This window comes from Vicugna pacos, chromosome 19, assembly GCF_048564905.1.
Source record: "Vicugna pacos chromosome 19, VicPac4, whole genome shotgun sequence".
NCBI lineage: Eukaryota > Metazoa > Chordata > Mammalia > Artiodactyla > Camelidae > Vicugna > Vicugna pacos.
In genome coordinates, this window is record NC_133005.1 from 4,201,955 (window position 1) to 4,220,721 (window position 18,767).

At 53.0% G+C, this 18,767-nt stretch overlaps 1 protein-coding gene and 1 long non-coding RNA gene across 2 annotated transcripts in view; one reads left to right on the top strand and one right to left on the bottom strand.

Moving 5' to 3' along the window:
* Positions 1-18,767, bottom strand: part of DTD1 (D-aminoacyl-tRNA deacylase 1) — a 126,712-nt gene that overhangs the window by 94,457 nt on the left and 13,488 nt on the right. The window contains exon 4 of the mRNA XM_072943767.1: positions 6,280-6,386. Within this exon, the coding sequence (XP_072799868.1) occupies positions 6,280-6,386 (107 nt within the window). The remainder of the gene's footprint in view (positions 1-6,279; positions 6,387-18,767) is intronic.
* Positions 13,362-15,858, top strand: LOC140687234 (uncharacterized). Its single transcript, XR_012061408.1, has 2 exons — positions 13,362-14,198; positions 14,540-15,858. It is a non-coding gene; the product is annotated as an uncharacterized lncRNA (long non-coding RNA).

The following is an 18,767-nucleotide window of genomic DNA, read 5'->3' on the forward strand; positions in this document are numbered from 1 at the left end:
CAACTAAAACCTGCAGGAGGCTGCACCACAGCCGTCTCACCCAAGCGCAGGGCTCACCTCCCTTGAGAAATAAGTCGTTCCGCAGCACATGCTTCGTGCCTCGGTGTCACTCAGCAGAGGGGCCGTCATCCGTCACCGATGTGTCGAGCAGCTGCTGCTCAGTCGGCTTCTCCCTGACACACGTGTGGCTGTGCCGAGAAGGCTCCTCGCTCTGGGAATGTTTCCATCTCGGCTGAGTATGCCGAGGGACCGAGGGGCACTGATGAATGACAACGGCCTCACGTGTGACCTCAATATTCCAGCCCAGCCATCCTGCCTCCTGGCAGCTGCAGTGACACAGGTTATAATGTATTTTCAGGCATTTCAGCGGCTTGGGGGCGGCAGGGGGGGATGGTCCAGAAGAGACCAACGCCCAGAGCAGATAAGACGGCCACCTCGGACTGTCTGGCCGCCTCCCGCCCCACAGCTCCGAGACGCTGGGGAGTGTGAGGCGCTCGGGGGACCTGGTTAAGAGCGAATCTGCTACTCGTCTGCCTCCCACATCCAGACACGCCAGGAACTCTGGTTCAGAAAACCTGGGGGGGGGGTCCAAGGCTCTGCCTTTTAACACGAACCCCTGGAGGCATCGAGTCAGTGGGCCTGCGTGTAATCCCTTCACACAACAGCCCCCAGCCCCCTGGCATCTTCACTCTGCTGGGGCCTTTGGAGACTGAGGAAAGCCCCGGGCCCTCCCAGCAAAGGCGCTGGCACAAACAGACACACCGAACACCTGCAGGGCGCGCCCAGGGCGGTCTGTGAACCCCTGAAAGTCCGGTGACCCAACTCACACCTTCTCTTCACCTTCTCTTAAAGAGCAACTGGATTAAACGAGATAAACCCTTGGTCAGTCAGACTGACAAATGTTGGCCAAACACCTCTGTGAAGTTAACAGTTTGAACTATTGAGCAGTCCTTTTAAAAAAATTATAGGAAGAGCTTCATTTTTTATTTCTATCACTTCCAGATCATTCTGTCTCTCCATTGGTAACACAGATGTTCGAACGAGGCTTTCTACAAAACACCACTGACTGGCCGAACATTTTCTGTAATTACCTGGGACTGTAAAGTTCCTAATAAATTAGCTGAAAATCTAAGAATTTCCAATTATTACATTACTGCTGTGCCCAGTGTATAAATCGCTGGCGGGATAACTTTACCTCCGTCCCCTCGGAACAAAAAAGATGTTAGTTCAACTCTGGCAGGTCATGTCAGTAACGTAAGGAGTTTGTTTTTTTAACACATCCACAAACGAGATTAGAAGATTAAAATAACTAAGAATCTGCCCAAAACACATACACAGGAAGACCACAGAAACAAAGCCCTTAAACCGTAAGGGCACTGTTAGTGCCCTGAGAGAGCTGTTTAAAGCAAAACAGATGTTTTGCTCCAGCTGGAGATTAAGAAATGTTTTCTGCACCAAGGTAGAAGAGGAGACGATCACAGTTTTTAACTTACCAGCCATATTCCAACAGCAGAAAACAAACCCTTTTCAACTTTTGCAATTTCGGTGACATGTTATGGATTTGAGACAGTAAGACGAAGATCAACCAACTGATCAGTTAATCAGTGAGTCTCAGGCAGAGTCACGTATCTCTTGGAAGGGCTTTTTGTGAACCCTACAGTGTACCCATTTAGGGCAAGCATCTATATGGAAACAAATTAAAATGGTAAAGCAAAGGTCAGCCCTCGCAGCTCCCCAACTCAGAGCCAGCCTGCATGGAAACTTCCTGCGCGGTTCCTGACCTCTCCGACCAACTGTCACACAGGCCCCGGGCAGGGTGCCCCGGGCCGCCGGCCACCGGCAGAGGCCTGGACGCTGTGAACAGAGGAGCCCACAGCCTTCACCCGAGCCCTCCCCAGGGAGCCATCTGTGTCCTAACGCAGGAAAGGGGATGTTCACCCTGAAAGGACGGGAAAACTGGGGTGATTCCGCAGCCCCAGGGGTCTGGCAGGTACCCATGGAGAGCTAGTGACAAGGATTAACAGGAAGAGAAACAAAAACTCTGTGACAAGGACGCTCTTGCTAAGCTCCCCCTTTTGTCTGAATCACACTTCCGTATAAACAAAGCTGGCCCCTCAGTCAACATCTGTCCTATAAATCACGTGACAAAATGACCCCATGACTGGATGAAGGGCAGGACCTGGTGCCCTGGAGGCAGCCTCTGCGGCGGGTCAGCTGGAGCCCGGCTCAGGCTCAGGCCCCGCAAAACCTCGAGCTGAAACCAACAGACTGGGGAGTTCGCATCTGGCGCTCAAGCCTGGAAAAGGAAGAAAAAGGGAATACATACATTTCAATAAACGTCCTTCTGCGAAGAAATGCAAACCTGTGGGCATCAACAGAGCTCTTCCTTCTGCTCAGAACGCTCCTCGGAGACAGCCCCTCCGACAGCCGTGCGGAACTGAGACCCCTCTTCCCGCACCCGCAATGGGGCTGCCGCCTGGGGCCTGGCCTGTCCTCCGCTTCACCTTCTGCCACCCGCGCCATGTGCTACTGAAGAGGCACCCCGTCCCTGGGAGTCCCAGTAGTGAGGCTGGATGGCGCTCTGTCCCCACCCCCTCTCCAGCCAACATGGTTCCCTCTGACCCTAAAGAAGCCACCAGTGTCTCAACGCAGACCTCACACGGTTTCCAGGCTGAGGGGACGGAGACAGCTCTAGGTGAGGTGAGGGTGATACTCAGAGAAGCAGAAAATTAAAAGCTCGGGCACCGTGTTTCACTGGTGAGCTCATCCCATGATTTGTCCATAAGCAAGTGCACCAATTCAAAGATGTGCGTTTGAAGGTTCCTTTCTTTCAGCTCCTTCCAGCATTTCCACTAAGTGAGGTTCACAACCGCGCTAAAACACATGAAACTATAAATAATTAATGGCCACACCACGAACTGGGCGGGCCCTGGGTCCCGGGAAAGAGCCCCCAGGTAGGGAACGCCCCTCCTCACCAGCAAAGCCCCGTCTGCTCTCACCCACGTGCAGACCCAGGCCCCGAGAGACTCAGGGAGACACCCGCACGGAGGGGAAGCATCTGGGATGAAACAAGAGTGACAGTCGGTTTCTACGTCAGGAACGGCTGGCCCGGGGGCTGAAACCTCCCACGCACCAGCCGCCTCCTCTAGGTCATACTCGGATGTTCCTCACAGAACTGTGTCCTTCCACAAAAATACAACGGGGAAACTTCTGCTGGTGCTTCTGCAGCTGCTTCCACACCCCGTTCCCCCAGGAAGGATGCTCCTCAGGGCGAGAACTAAGGCTCTGCTCCCACCTTCTTGTCTCCGCCAGGAACATCATGGGACCCGCACCACAGCCCCGCCCTGCACTGGGTGCCAGTGCGGCGAGGGAAACGGGCAGGGGCTGCCGCTTCCGACACAAGCAGAGCCCCGTGAAGGCAGGCCAACAACTAGCCGCCCTTACCAGCCCAGTCTCCACCAGCACAGCTGCATCACCCGTGAGCAGAGCACTGGGCTCTGAAAAACAAGAATCTAGCCCTGCTGGAAAGAACCACTGAGAATGCCTCCTGAGCAGCCCCCTTGCATCCTCAGAGGTCAGCTAAAACCGCCAGCCCCAGGGAGGCCAGGCCGGCCCGCTGTGGCATCAGCCTCCTTGGAACCCAGGACACTCACAGACACGCAGCTCCCGGTCTCAGGACACATGATTCCAAAACAAACTGCGCCCCAGGCTCACCCCTGGGCCCTGAACATGACCCGGAGAGCTGGGGTTTGCAGAGTGTGGTGGACACACGGGAAATCAGGAACCAAGCAGACAGTAACAGACGGAGCTCAGTGCTGTGAAATACATCATTGGAACAACAGAGTGGCCAGTGGGGGCTCACTTGGGACTGCAGGGTCAGAGGACACCCTCTGCAGAGGAGACAGAGTCCAGTGCCCAGAGGCAGGAGGAGGTGAAGCGTGGGGACAGAGGAAGAGCTGGTGCCCAGTAGGTGGGCCGGAGCCACAGCAGCCCGGGCACACAGCGTGGCAGATGACTGGAGGGAACTCCTGCTGGAATCCAGAAGCATCTGGAAGGCACCGAAGGCATTTAAAGGAGGAGAATGAGATGGTGGCCTTGTATGGTGTCCTGAACTGTCAGCACTGTTCCTTACCTCTGAGACTGTTACTAACCTTCCAGGTTTACGCCCCCAGAATCTGCCCCTGGGAGCAGGGCCGGGGTCACGGCACACCCTCCCCATCCCCACAGGGCCCAGCACACTGTCACACACTAAAAACACACTTGATGCATAAACACACAAACACGTTCATTTGCTCAGATGGTTTAAAGACCCTGCATTTTAAAACACAACACGGAAGCAAACTAATTAGCTACATGTCCAAAGAGGAAGCCTGTTCCAGCTGAGAAGGAACAGCAGAGACAGGCCACGGGCAGAGCCAGTGCCACCAGCAGGGCCCTTCCGTGCCTACTCTTTGTGGTCTACTGGAGCTGGAGATGGGGGTCTGGGCAGTTTCTAGGGTCCGAGACTGCTGGAGTCCGTTAACTAGAACAAATAACTCAATCTGACACTGGACCATTCATGCATCTGGAGAGAAAGGGCCTAAAAAATTCAAAATTAACAATAAAAGACTTCTTTATCCTAACAAGCTAGCCTGGCTTGTTAGAGGTTAAAAAGTTCTTTTTATGATAAAGAGGAAAAGAAGGGGTACTTCTTTCCTGCAAAGCGGTTGAAGACCCTAAAGATTTAATGCATTATTCTGTGACTTATAGAAAAATATTTAGAATGAAAAAAACTCGACTAAAATTTTTTCTCCAAATAGAGTTAAAGTGGAATAATACCAAAACCAGAAAACAGTGATTGAATAAAAGCAGAGGGAGCTGCGGAGGCGGGGGGGGGGGGGGGAGTGGGCAGGGGGGCGGGCAGCGTCCCAGGAGAGGACGGGGTCCAGTGAAACCAAGCTGAAGACGGTGGTTTTCAGGGATGAGTCTGTCAAATGCACAACCTCAATGTAACCACAGAAAACCAGACTGAGGGACATTCAACAAAACAGCAGACTGGTACTCTTGGAAAGTGACAAGGTCACGGAGGACAAGGAAAGGCCGAGGACCTGTCACAGCCTGGAGAAGACGAAGGAGAATGACCACCAAATACAATGTGGGATCCCAGATCATCCTGAAACAGAAAAAGGACATTAGAAAAAAACCAGTGAAATTAAAAGGAGGTTTGTAGCGGAGCCAACAGTACCACGTCAGTATCAATGCCGACGTTCTGAGGAGCGGACGACGGTTATGTAAGACAACGCACCAGGGGTGCTGGGGAGAGAGCGCATGGAAACCCTGAGTCTTTTCAACTTGTCTGTAAAGTCTCAAATTACATCAAAATAAAGTTTAACTTCTCATGTGGATTTTTCCTTTGTGATTTTCTTTAATGTTATCAGTAATTCCAGGAACCTCAATTATCACCTTTGAAGTCCAGCACGGCTGCGTCAGATATGTTTCTGCTTCTCCGTCAATCCAAAGACTCAGCAACAAAAAAGGAAGGTTATGTTCCCCTTAGAAATGATGGCTGTGAACAGGTCAGAGCTTTAAGTTTACACAAGGCTCCCCGCACTCATTCCACTTCACGGAGTCCCAGAAAGGGAGGGAAAGGGTGGGGAGGAAGCCCAGACTGGCCCCTCAGCGCCCCCCTCCACCTGCCCGCCTGCCTCTCCAAGGCCATTAAGTGGGTGCATTAATTAAAGCCTTCAGAAGTGCTAAGCGTCTATGGAGAACCACACAGCTTACAAGGACTAGCACAGACTTCTTTCCCAATTTTAATTAAATTTTTTCCTGAAAGCTACAGAGTTGGCAGCAAATCCAGGTCAGACACTGCCTTAGAAAAATGAGGATTTACAAAGAACCTCGGGAGGCATATCTACCCACACCTGGATAAAACCCACTCCACGAAGCCGGGTCCATGGCCGAGGGGAGCTGTGCCGCTCCTCTGCTGCCCCCCAGCGGCGTGTGGGCGCCAAGGCGCCTCCCCGGGAACAGCCCGGACCAAGAACTGGGGACACTGTGTCTGCACCCAGAGTCAGGAGGAGGCAAGGCAGGAGTACAGTCGCTGCCTGTCACAGCACTAAGGAAATACAGGGGAAGCAGCAGCGTTCTTGAGGGGGGATGTATTAAAATAAATTTGAAGTTACTGCAATGAAGCATTTTCTCCACCTCAAACTGAGAACTGCTCCAGGGACTAAACTGAAGCCTAAAGATGTTACCAGCTCCCAGGTGACAGAGCCGACACCTGACTTCCAGGCTTACCTGCTTTGGGTCGGAGGTCGCAGCACCGGGGGCCGGGGATTCCAGCTCTATGGTCACAGGCCCATCGTTCTGAATGTGGACTTGCATGTAGGCACCGAACTTGCCATCTGTAAGAGCAATTCCCACGGTTACGAGAGCTGGAGACCTCAGATTAAAGCGCATCTGGATCAGTGTGGTCAGAAGCCCGGGGGAGGGAAATGCAAAATCAAACAGCAGGGGGCCTCTGCATGCCCCACAGGCCGGGCAGAATGAAGAGCCGTGTAAACCGAAGGTCGGGGGAAATGTAGTGGGTTCGTTCACAGGACACAAACCAGCAAGACGGTAAACTGGCGGAGCCACTGTGGAGGGCATTTTGGTGCTGTATTCAGTACAGTGCGAGTCGGACAAACCCTGCAATCCTAGGATCACACTTGGGGAGGTCTACCCTGGAAACTCTTGCACGAAAGGAAACACTCAAGGGTGTTCACTCTGGCAGTGTTTATAAAAGGAAAAGTGGACCCCAAGTGACTGTCCCTCAGAGGGGGAATGCTGCATAAACTCTGCCTTCATTCCTCAGCAGAATACACGGCAGATCTCAAACACATAATGTGATATTTAAGAAGTTGCCTGCAGTGAGGACACATCATTATGACTTCATTTATATGACAGTTTCAGATACTCAAAACAAACCGTATCATTTATAGGGAAATACATACATATGGAAAAGCATGGGCAGGAAAGATGAAAGCCAGACACAAGCTGGAAGCAACGTTCATTCACGTGAAGAGAAAGCGGGGTGGGGGATCGGACAGACATGAAGCAAACGTGACCACCGGGCTGGCGAGCACACCGATGTCTGCTATCTGCATGCTTCATAATTAAGACTCTTAAACATACTAACTATAAAAGGCAGGGGAGCTTAGACGTCCCCCAAGGAGAACCTCATACACTGCCCGGGGGTGGCCCGCAGGCCCCTCAGTGTCAGTGCGGAGAGAGGGCCCTCACCGTGAGGTCAAAAGGCAAGTGCCACCCACCCGGCTCCTCACAGGACAGGACTGCCCAGAGCAGGGGCCGCTCAGCTGCCCCTGCCCCACGGCCCTCTCCCCAGTGAGGCAGCAGAACCATCCTGTCCCCCAGGGCATGGTGTCAAGGTGGCCACGGGCTGCCCTAGTAGAGTGCCTGTCTATGTCCTAGTCCAAACCTTCTAACACCCAAACCCACTCCAGCTGTCTGATCAACCCCCAAACGCTGACACTTACAAAGAAAGCCCTGCCTTCAAGAGCTGACGCTGCAGAACCACCAGAAGGCCAAGTCTGCCCATCCGAGCACCTCTACGCCACTGGGACTAAACGCTGCTGATGACACGAGCCGACACCTGCTCAAGTGAGCGGCGCGGAGGGCGACCGCACACCACGCCTGATGGACCCAGAAGGAAGAAAGGCGCTGGGTCCGCGGAGTAAAGACAGCCCGAGCCCCGAGAATCGGAGAACCTTCAGGAACTCTTCTGCTCCCTCCCACATTCAGGCGCAGAGGGAGCGTGAGACCCACTCCCCGCCTAAAAATCACTCACTGCTTTTCACTCAGCAGCTAAGGGCCAGGCGTGACGCTGGAGACGGAAGACCCCGCTCAGAGGTGCAGACACGAACCCCAGGGCCCAGTGGGGGACAGGTGGGCACCCGGTGGTGACTGACAAACAGCAGAGTAAGACCATGAGGAATTCCCACCCTGGAGGCCAGAGACGGGTCAGAGTTCCCCGCTTAGGGGAGGGGGAGGGAATCAGAAAGGCCCCGGGATGGGGCTACACTGGTCCAGGACTCAGGCCCAGCCACCAGTCAGCTCCAAGGCCTGGGTGGGTTTTTTAACCTCCCCACGGCTCAGCTCCTCACCTGCCCCACAGGGATACCTGCGAGTGGACCCACGTTGTGGTGAGAATTCAAGGAGACCGAGCACATCTGTGGACAGCGGCAGCACACGAGTGTGCAAAATCAGCGTCTGCTCGCACCTTCATAAAAAGGCATGTTCGAGAGGCAGGACACAACCAGAGCAACGCTTCCCAACCACGGGCCGCCAGGTGCTCCCTGAACAAAGATGCCACATCACAGACTCAGGCAGGGAACCCCAAGCCTGCCTCACCGTCCCAGGGGACCAGGCTCGCAAGACCCTTGAGGAGAGAAACCTACTTCGCTCTTCCCTCTGGTGGTCCCCAACCCGAGGGCAGGGGGCCCTCGTTTCACATGGAACATCCTCTCTGTTGTGGACTACCCTGGGGAGACACGCTGAGGAAGAGAAATGCTTCCCAGGGTGGGCCTGGATCAGGGCCCCCTCCAGCTCCCTCCCCGAGGGCAGCTCAGCCCCGGGTCCCGGACAGCAGACCCACCGCAGTGAGGGGACCTCCCCGAGCCTCGACTCCTCCCCACCTGCTCCAATGACCCTTAACCTCACGGAGGTCTTAGCAAAATGGGCACACCAACCGCTGGCTGCTCTCAAGCACAGACAGCAGCACGGAAACTGTCTGTGAACCCAAGCTGCTCACCATTTTTCGAGGCCAGGTTAATCCAGTTCCCACCGGGCGGCCAGTGTGCTCAGATGACAGTGACTTCCTATCAAGTTAAAGTGGCCGTTCAAAGCTTCAGAGCTTTGGTTTTATCCATGTCAGAATAGCTAAAAAGACATCAGCTGAGAAGGAAATCGTGTGTTTAATTACAGGCTAAAATTATGGCTACAATTAGTAGCAAATTTCAACCCACTGCACTCCTCAGGGAAGCCACAGGCTGACTTGGGAGGAAAGGAATTATTTCCGACCTTGAATTTCTGTTGCCAGGACACACGGCATTATGCTTCACTGTGTTTATCTTTCCAAGTAGCAAGAAATTTATCTTCTTTTCCTGTTTTTCTTCAGTTAGGAACAGAGCTATTATCTGCATTTCCATTTGTACAGACAATAAATCCAAAGACATGTTTTAAGAGGTCTTAAAATGGTAACATTTTTTCCAGCCCAGATCAGAGAGTAAAAGCCCCCAGAAAAATGATACTGGCCAGGGAAAATAAAAACATTTTTAAAAATAATCTTAAAAGACAGAAACATATCTACAAAACTACATCTGGGCTCCAATGGTGATATAATCAAGTTGTTTTTAAATATAAGCTCCACATGTTTCCAGCAGGAAGACTCCCCACTGGGGCCAAGCTTACAGGGTCCGAGGCCCCTACCAGCCCCAAACCAGAGCGTCCCATTTACCTGCAAAGGCTGAGGTCCACGCCCCTTTGAACAACGCCTGACTGCCTGGTACCACCCACTGAGGAACCGTGCCCGCATCTCTGCCACTGGCTGCCCTAGGACAACAGCAGCATGGTCACCACGAGGAGAGAGTACATGCCTTAGTCCAGGCAGGGCACCAGCCGGGAGCCTGCCAGCCAGCGTCCAGGAAACCTGAGTCACATTACCACGGTCACTCCTACCACGGTGGTAGATGGGCAAGGGGAGGGACAGCATACGGACAGATTGGGAGGGTGGTAAATTGCGGTGGGTGGGGGCAGGAAACCAAACCGAAGCAGCGTGCTATGGAAGAAAAATGGGGAGAGCAGAAAGCTCGTATTCTCTGCTCTCCGGCGTCGGCCCGGTGCAGCTGTGGCCCAGCTGGCGCTCAGCCTCCCACTGCAAACGGGTCCCGGACCCCAGCACACGCCACAGAGCCTCAGGCCAGCCCGTCCAAGATCCCTCCACCATCACAGCGCGTCCTCCCCACCCAGGATTCCTCTTGGTTCTACTTGCAACCTGTTCTGAGCCTGGGCAGGCAGGGAAGAGGGTGTGACTGATGGAGACCCCAACAAGGAGTTACGGGCTGGGAACCAAGAAATCAAGCAAACATGTGGAACTGGGGGGCTCAAAATAAACATGTGGCTTAGACCAGTCGGCTGGAGGAGCCTGGTCCCCGCAGGAGTGTGGCCCCGGCAGGCACAGTGCTATGACAGCTCTGTCCCTGCTACAGAGTCAGAGCACTCCCTGGCCCCCAGCTCCCCAGCTCCCCAGAGGGCTCAGCCCATATGGCCACCACCAAGGATGCCAACACAGCAGCCGACCCAGCTCAAGGGGGCCAGGCAAGCAGAGGTAAGGGCTCTGGGAGCTTCAGCAGAGACCGGGCTACAGGAACAGCAATTCCTAAGTAACCTGGCTGGTGAAATACTCGGTTGTCAGAAACAGGGTATGTTCCAGGCCCTTACAGCCCCGGCAGCCAAGTTTCTCAGAAAGTGAGGGCCAGGCCCAGGCAGGCAGGTCAGAACCATCCCACATTCAGGACCGTGAGAACAGCAATCCTCGGAAGCTGGCGGCTTCTCCCCAGGCCCAAGTCCCCTCTGACTGCTGGCCTCTGCTTGGCTCTGCAACAGTTCAGTCCTCAGAGGGAGACACCTCCTCCAGGCAGCAGCCACCCTGGGCCTTGGACTCTGCAGTCAGAGACACTGGGGGACAGGCCCTGCGGCCGAGGGTGGAAAGTGCATCCTCACAGGAGAGTGAGGGCACCCGCCACCAAAGTGGCCACCCCAATTCCGTATCAAAGACCTAAGACTAGGGGGCAGCTTCCAGGGAAACGGATGGTAAATGTCGAGGACCAAAATCAACCTCTCGCTGGGAGGTTAAATGCCCGTCTGAGCTGATGCCTGAAGTGGTGGCTTCGAGGCAGTTGGTGTCACCCTTCGTGTATAAGAGGGAGGCTCCAGGCAAGGCTGTCCCTAGCATCAGCCTCGCTCATACTCCCTGGGCTCCTGCTGCCGGGGTAGCTGCGTCGAAGGCTGCCTGGTCTCCTCAATGAGGCACAAGAGAGCAGTGGGTGCTGGAGGCCCGAAGGGCCCAAGCGGACCTCCGTGCGACAGAGCCAGGACATGGCTGCCGAAAGAACCCGGACTTCCCTCCCCGGGAGCTGCCGAATGAGAAACCACAGAGGGCGGCTTCAGGCCATGGGGTCTGATTTCAGACTTTCATTCCTTAGGACTTGAAAGTCTTTGAACTTGAATATGGCACAGAACTTAAACCTGTAGCTTTTCTGTGACCACGGGAGAAGGCTAACAGTTAAATTCAGTGCATCTCCGTGTTGTTCACATTTTACTATGAGTTTCTCACGTGTTTTATTATCAGAATATATTAATATCGTCACTTAACCTCACTGCAGAACTTCTGGTGTGCTGTGCTGGGCCTGGCTGGACACAGCTTAGGACACAGACTAGGGGAGAAGACCTCACCCTGGGAGCAGAGTGGTCCTGGAGGCGCTTCACAGAAAGGTTCTGACCCAGCTCAGAGCCTCTAGGGACAAAAGACACACAGCAGAAGCAGCCTTAGAGTTTAAGGGTGGATCCAAATCGCTGAGCCTGCAGACTCTGACCCTCCCCTGAGTGGGGAGCCCCCGCAGCCAGAGGGAGCCTCTGCTCAGGGCCCCCCGCCACCAGCTCCCGTGCCCCCCAGGGCCAGAGCCCCAGTCCTCAAGGTGGCATGCACCACACATGTATACGTATATACATATTGCTCTTACAACTATTGCCGGGAAGACAGAGTGATCCTGAAAGTCTTCCAGACTTGAAAGTACATTATCACCTTCAGATCAACATCACTGGGGGGGCGTGACCCACTCGGCTGCCATGGAGGCAGGAGACCCACGAAGAGGCTGTCGTGATCACTCAGGTGAGAGGTGATGACAGCCTGGCCGGGGATGCCGTGTAGCGGCTGGATCCTGTGTGTCTGGATTCTGTGTGTCTGTCAAAGGTAAGGCTGACAGGATTTGCTGACAGACCAGAGTAGGGGGAAGAGGAGTCAAGCAAAGCCCTCAAGTTTTGGACCTTAAATGCATCTATTAGAAAATGAGAGTAAAGGTGAACAAAATAAGGAACTAGGAAAAGAAACCAAATAAACCACACACCAAAAAAGGTGTACAGAATTTTAAAAGTGAAGATTAAAGGAAAATACTGAAATATCAAACAAAAAATATAACTAGAGTCTATGAATTAATTTAAGAGCCAGTTTTCTGGAAAAAAACATTAAAAAAATCAGAGAACAAAAGGGGAAAATATATCTAATAAATCACAATGAGAAAAGGGTTATGACTCTAGATACAAAGGTCATTCTAAATCATCAAAAGAAAACATATGTACACTTTCTTCCAAAACATTTGAAACTCCATCTGGAAAGGAGACACAGGAAATGAACTGTCCGCAGGGTTCCAGGTGCTGGGATCCTGACCAGGGTGGGGACTGAGGAAGGCTGCTCAAAGGGCTGCACTGACAAGTTCTATTAAAAGAGATAATTCCTGTTCATTAAATTGGTCCAGACCAACAGAAGACAATTAAAAGCCTTCCAATTTATTCTGCAAGGCTATATTAGCCTCATAAAAAAACTGGACATGAATATACCAAAACGAGCACAGGCCACTTTCGCCTTTGAATGCAGAGACGCAAACTGTACAGCAACGCCCGGAAGACGTTTCGCAGGCATGTGCTGGAAGAAGACTATGCAGTGACCAGTGAGGCTGAATCAGCACAGCTCACGACTAGGAAACGCATTCACCGGGTTAACACTAAGAAAAAAAGACATTGGCAAAAAATTAACTCTCCTTCCTACCTAAAAATGAAATGCTGCCTTGGCTAAGCAAGAGAAGCTCACTTCTTTTAACTTTAAAAAGACGGCACAGTGACCTCCTTCTTCCGCAGTCAGGTAACTGAGGCACCCCGACGACATCCCCTGCCTCCCAGGCAGCCCAGCATACCTTTAGAGAGATGGGCTGATTAGGCAAGCACTCAGATAATTACTGCTGGCAAAGACCGCAGGTGAGGCTAACGTCAGTGGGTGGAGGGTGCCGACTATCAGGATACTTGCACAGTCTCACAGCATCTCCACACACGACACCCACCACCACAAAGAAGAAAGGAGCGACCTGACCGACGGAAACCTGGCAAATAAGGAGACATATTCAACCTAATGGGGAGAAGACGCCAGGCAAACGCACGCTGAGGGACACTGCACAAAACTGACAAAGTGAGTTGCTCTTCAAAAGTGGCGAGGTCACAAAAGACACAGGGAGACTCCGGAACTGCCACACCCTGGAAGAGACCAAGGCGCCGCGATGACTAAACACGACGCCGGTTCCGGACTGGCTCCTGGGACCAGATGAAGGACACCAGAGGGAAAGCTGGCGAAATTCAAACAAGGTCTGCAGTTTTCTCAACAATATTTTGGCAATGTTAATTTCCTGGTTTTGATAACTGTACTGCGGCCACGTAAGATGTTAGTAACAACAGCTGGAGGAAATAGACTATTTGTGTAACTCTTCTGCTGTCCAGATTTATTTCTAAGTAATTTAAGTCAATAGAAGGTTTAAAATACAAAGACTTTCAAAAAAAGTTCCGTCCAGCATTTCTTCTGGCTTAGTCAAGAGGCTTTCTGCCCGAGCCACGGGAAGGCTAGGACCACTGCCCCCTGAAACGGGGCGCCCACAGGTGACATGGTTCGGGTCAAGAAACCGGAAGGAGAGCTGAGCGCTGGGCATCCTGAGCTGGACACCCCAGTGAGGACGCGTCCAGGAGGCGGGCAGGCAGACAAGTCTGGAATGCGGGGTCGGGGAGGCCCAGACCGGAAGGAAAATTCAGGAGTCACCAGCACAAGAGATGGCTTTTAAAGCCAAGAGATCGGACAAGATCCCCAAGGACTGACCGTAAATGAGAAAAGTTCAAAGACTGGAGCCCTCAAAGGTCACGAACTTAAGGAAGCAGGAAGAAGTACCCAGGAGAACCGAGAAGGAAGAAAAGTAGGAGAGCGCAGAGCCCTGGATGCCCAGGGAAGACCCGTCGTCCACGGAGGAGCGAGGAAGCAGCAGGGCCAAATCCTGCGGACGGGCCCGCTGAGCTGAGGACAAAGACCGACTCACCAAGGGGAGGGCAGGGCACCTCGCCAAGAGCAGGTAGTGTGGAGGGGAGGGCGCAGGAGGCCAGCTGGAGTGGGATGGGGGTGGGTGGTGAGGACAGACATCTCTTCAGAGAGTGTGCAGCCGAGTAGGGCAGAGAAGCGGGGAAGGGGCTGGAAGTAGGGCTAATAGAGGCGTCTCTACGTTTGCAAGTAGGTGGGGATGACCCTGGAGAAGGGAGCAAGAACTGACTCAGGAGACTGGGGAGGGGGGGGTGGGCAGGAAGAATGTCCTGGAGAGAGGAGGGCACGGGGGTCAGCCATGGAGAAGGAAGGAGGGCCGGTGCAGGTGCTGGCAGGTGGATGGGATTTCTCTTCTGAGGGCTTCAATTTTCTCAGGAAAATGGGAAGTCAGGTCAACAGCCAAGGTGAAGACAGAGGTTTGAGTGGAGTGAACAGTCACATCGGGGAACAGACGCGTGAATGAACAGGTCAACATATCACAATGCTGGGCCAACCTGCAGGTCAAGGTCAAGAACAAGACACCAGCCAAGGTGGATGTTTCCTCCAGCCACACTCAGCTCACAGGCGCAGGGCAGGCTGAGGGCTGGCCTTTTGCCAGGGCTGCATTTTTTCCAAGCGAGAGGGACTAAGACACTATGCCACGTACGCTATTCATCTGCTTAATAAACCCCTTGCCTAAAGAAAATAAAAAGAGCCAACTAACTTAGCAATGTTTCTGACTTTGCAGACCCTGAATCAGTATGGTTTTAAACTCCACCTGTGTCCCTGTGGAAAGATTCAGACTTGACCTTTCACCCTGAGTCATTTCATCTCTTCGGATGGTGACAGGAGGGAAAGGAGTTTCTTTTCACCCATACCTGTATCTTCTTTTTTTAAATTGCCTTTATTTCTTCAAGCTGAAGCGCTCTAAGAGATTCCGCTGGGCAAGAGGAAGAGCTGGCCTGAAGTTCATGACCAGACATATGGAGGAAGCTCAGGAAACGAGACAAAAGGACAGAGGAGAGGAAGAGCAGGATGTAGGAATCGGGAGAGGAAGAGGAGGGGTGGGACAGCCAAGCCACCAGAAGGAGCCGCCTTGTCTTCCTGGACCCAGTGGCACCGCATGCACGGAGTAACTGAAATCTAGGACATGATACCTGAGGCTGTGCCACCACGTCACAGAACCTGGTCTCAGGGGGACACAGACACTTATTTAAGTGGGAAAGGAGTGCTGGTAAAATCATGCTGTTGTTCACCTTGGAAAATCAACTAAGCAAATCCAGGAAATCACAAAAAGCTAGGCTGTAAAAGCAAGAAGGTACAGAATTGGCCATTTGGGCAGAGGTAAATTACTTCAGCCACAGAGAAGACATAGCGTAAGTGTAAACCAAGAGACAAACAGAAATAAATAAGGAAGTTGATCAGCAAAATACTGAAGAGAATAGAAGAAAAAGAAGAACAGAAAATATTTAGGGATTTGTCCAGAATCAGGTGCATCTGTCTGTGAAACTCCTGCACGGGGCAGTCGGCCTGGCCGCCCCTGTGAGTTCCTGAGTTACTGCAACAACGATGCCTCTGGCATCACAGCCCTCGCCAAAGTCTGCCAAACAGGTTTCCACTCAAAGCTCACTCATGCCGCCACTAACATGCTTTCAGTAGTAAAAAGAGAAGGAAATTAAATCCATAAAAATTAAACACCAACCGTGAAGCAAAGACTAGATGTGTGCTTCCTCCTTCTGGCCCCTTCTCTCTGCACGACACACCTGTGGGAGACTGCGACGCCACAGTGTCCCCCAGAGTGAAGAGCCGAGGCCATCAGAGGGCTGCTGCACCCCAGAAATGTCTTTCCATATTTCTCTAGCTTTTTGCCACCCACGATAGATCAGACCCGGAAGAGAATACATAGGTAGCTCTTTCTAATACTGTGAAAGCTGTTGATTTGCTGAACAAACTGACAGAACGGAAGTTCTGGTGTAACATTCATGTTTTTCATAACTATAAAAGCAATGCATGCTCAAATCTCAACTTGGAGAGTGTTAACGACTCCCTCTGACCAGTGCCTTCAGCATTCCCCTGAAGGACAGAGCTTCGGGGAGGGGGCGGGACTCGCTCTGCAGGAGAGGGGAGAACTGATGAATCTGTGTGCTTTTTTCCCCCTGAAACAATGATTTGAAGAGGACCCAGAGAATGGGAAAGCCCTCGGAGCGCGTGGAGCCATGGGCTGTGCAGGAGTGACGGTGGCCTCAGACCCTCTGCTCCTCCTTCTGCTGCAGGATGGGTCCGCACTCTCCCCTCGAGCCTGGCTGGCTCAGGGACCGCTCTGCCCAGCGGCAGCGATGCTGGGCCACTTTCCAGGCTGGCTCAAGGGGCCGGCACGTCCACTCCTGTCTCTTGGGGCCTCAGCTCTTGGTCTGAGGGAAGCCAGCCACCATGTCAGAAATCCAGCTACCCCAAGATGAGCAGGCTGGGAGAAGCCAAGCAATGTGGGGGGGCCCTGCAGGGTAAGATGTGGTGGGGGAAAGGAGGGACAAGATGCACAGAGGCCACCAAACCCCCCAGCCCAGCCAACAGCACGTGGATCAGAGACCAGCGCCCAGCCAAGCCCCTCCTAGATTCCCATCCCACAAAACTGTGAGGAAGACACAGGACTATTTTTAAGCCACTAGGTTTGCGAGCAGTACGTTACACAGCAATAGACAACCAGAGCCTACGGCAAGGTAGGCGAGTTCTTGGGCAGAGAAGACACCCCGACAAAGCCAAGGCCAAGGTGCCCGCAGAGCCAGAGCAGCGTGGGGAGGAAGGTGACGGCAGATGCAAAGGCAGGGCCTTCCACACAGCGCAAGGGAGCTGAAGTTTCCGGTCACGTGTGTGCAGTGGGCCAGCTCGGTTTAAAGCACCGAGTCAACGCCAGCTGGAGCAGGATAAGCCCCAACGTGCATTCGGGGTAATCATGCCACTCGCCCTTCCCTCCCAGCTGCCAAGAAGAGACACCAGGGAAAGTGACACCCTTATCAATTGCACGCACATGTGTGACAGTCACCCCCTCCCCGCCCACAGGCAGGCGGGGTACTCCGGACTGCCTACTCCCCCGTCCACACCCGTTCTATGTACCCTACCTCCCAGCGGCTGCCAACAAGGCAGGTCAAGGTCACACAAGTGGCACTTTCCAGCAGCCCCTCCAGCGTGTACTTATCCCCCTCCTCCCCAACAGTCCAGACTTCCAGGGGCTCCAGGTAAGACCCCGAGGCTGACTCCATGCTTCTCAAATCCATGACCTGAGCCACACAGTCCTTCCTGCATTGGGTAAAGGGGGATGTGCGACTCAAGCTGGCCCAATCATGTGACCTTCAGGACTTCTGCTTGGAATGCAGAGGCAAGGCTGGTTCTCTTTCTCGGGACGGCAGACTGATGAGATGGCATCGTCGCCATCATGAGCAAGGCCAGCCTGAGAACAGGGTGAGGAGACGGTCACAGCGGTGACAGCAGAGGGAAGGAATCCAGCTCAGGCTGGGTCTGACCTCACCGAACCTCTGTGTGTTTCAATCATAAAGCCACAAGCCCTCTGGTACGAAGACAACTGGACAGGCCTGTTTTTTGCACCAGGAGCCACTCCATCCATCACAGAAGCTTCAGCTCCTGCAGTAATGACCTGGGACCCCCACTTCCAGTCCATCCCAATTCTGACCCCTTAACCCCGGGGACCAGCACAGGCCCCACGTGGACACAATGTGCCCCACTCTGATGCTCACTGCTCCACTGGGGACCAGCTCGCACACACCCCTGACCAGTCCTCTCCTGATGCCCAAGTGCCCCAGTCAAGGGCCCTCTCCCCCAGGGCAGTCTGGGTCACTCCCTTGAGCTGCAGGTCGCTCTACACTCACTTTCCCAGTGTCCTCCTGGATGTTCACTTTTAGTCCATTTTCACCTACATAAAAATGTACGTGTGTGGACACCCAAGGGCCTCTGTCCCTGCAGTTTATCCTCCAAGGGGATGACTGACCACCTTGAAAATCCCAGCTCTCCCCTTCATCCAAAATGTGCAGCAAACTATTCAAATGCAAAGCAGGCTTCCTGGGGCTGGGGCTGGGGGAGGGGCTGACTACAAAGCGGGCCACAGGGGCATCTGGGCGGTCGGGACTGTTCTGTGTCTTGATGCTAATATTGATTACAGAACTGCAGGTATTTGTCAAAACTCATAGAAATGGACCCTAAAAAGAGTGAATTTTCACTGTATCCAAAAAAAAAAAAAAAGAAATATTAGAAAGGGAAGGAAGAGGGGGGAAAGTGTAGCTCAAGTGGTAGAGCACATGCTTAGCATGCATGAGGTCCTGGGTTCAATCCCCAGCACCTCTTCTATTAGTAAATAAATAAGGAAACCTAATTACCTCCTTCCACCAAAAAAAAATGAACAAATGAATAAATATATAAATACTTTAAAAAAAAAGGGAGGGAGGGAGGGAGAGGGAGTCAGAGACAGGGAGAGAACAGGAGGAGAAGAGAGAAGGAAAGAGAGAAAGAAGGAAGTAGGAAGGGAGGGAAGGAAGGAGGGAGAGAAGGAAAGGGGAGGGAGGAGGGAGAGAGAAAGGTGTGCAGCCCTAGGGAGACAGCTGGGTCACACTGCAAA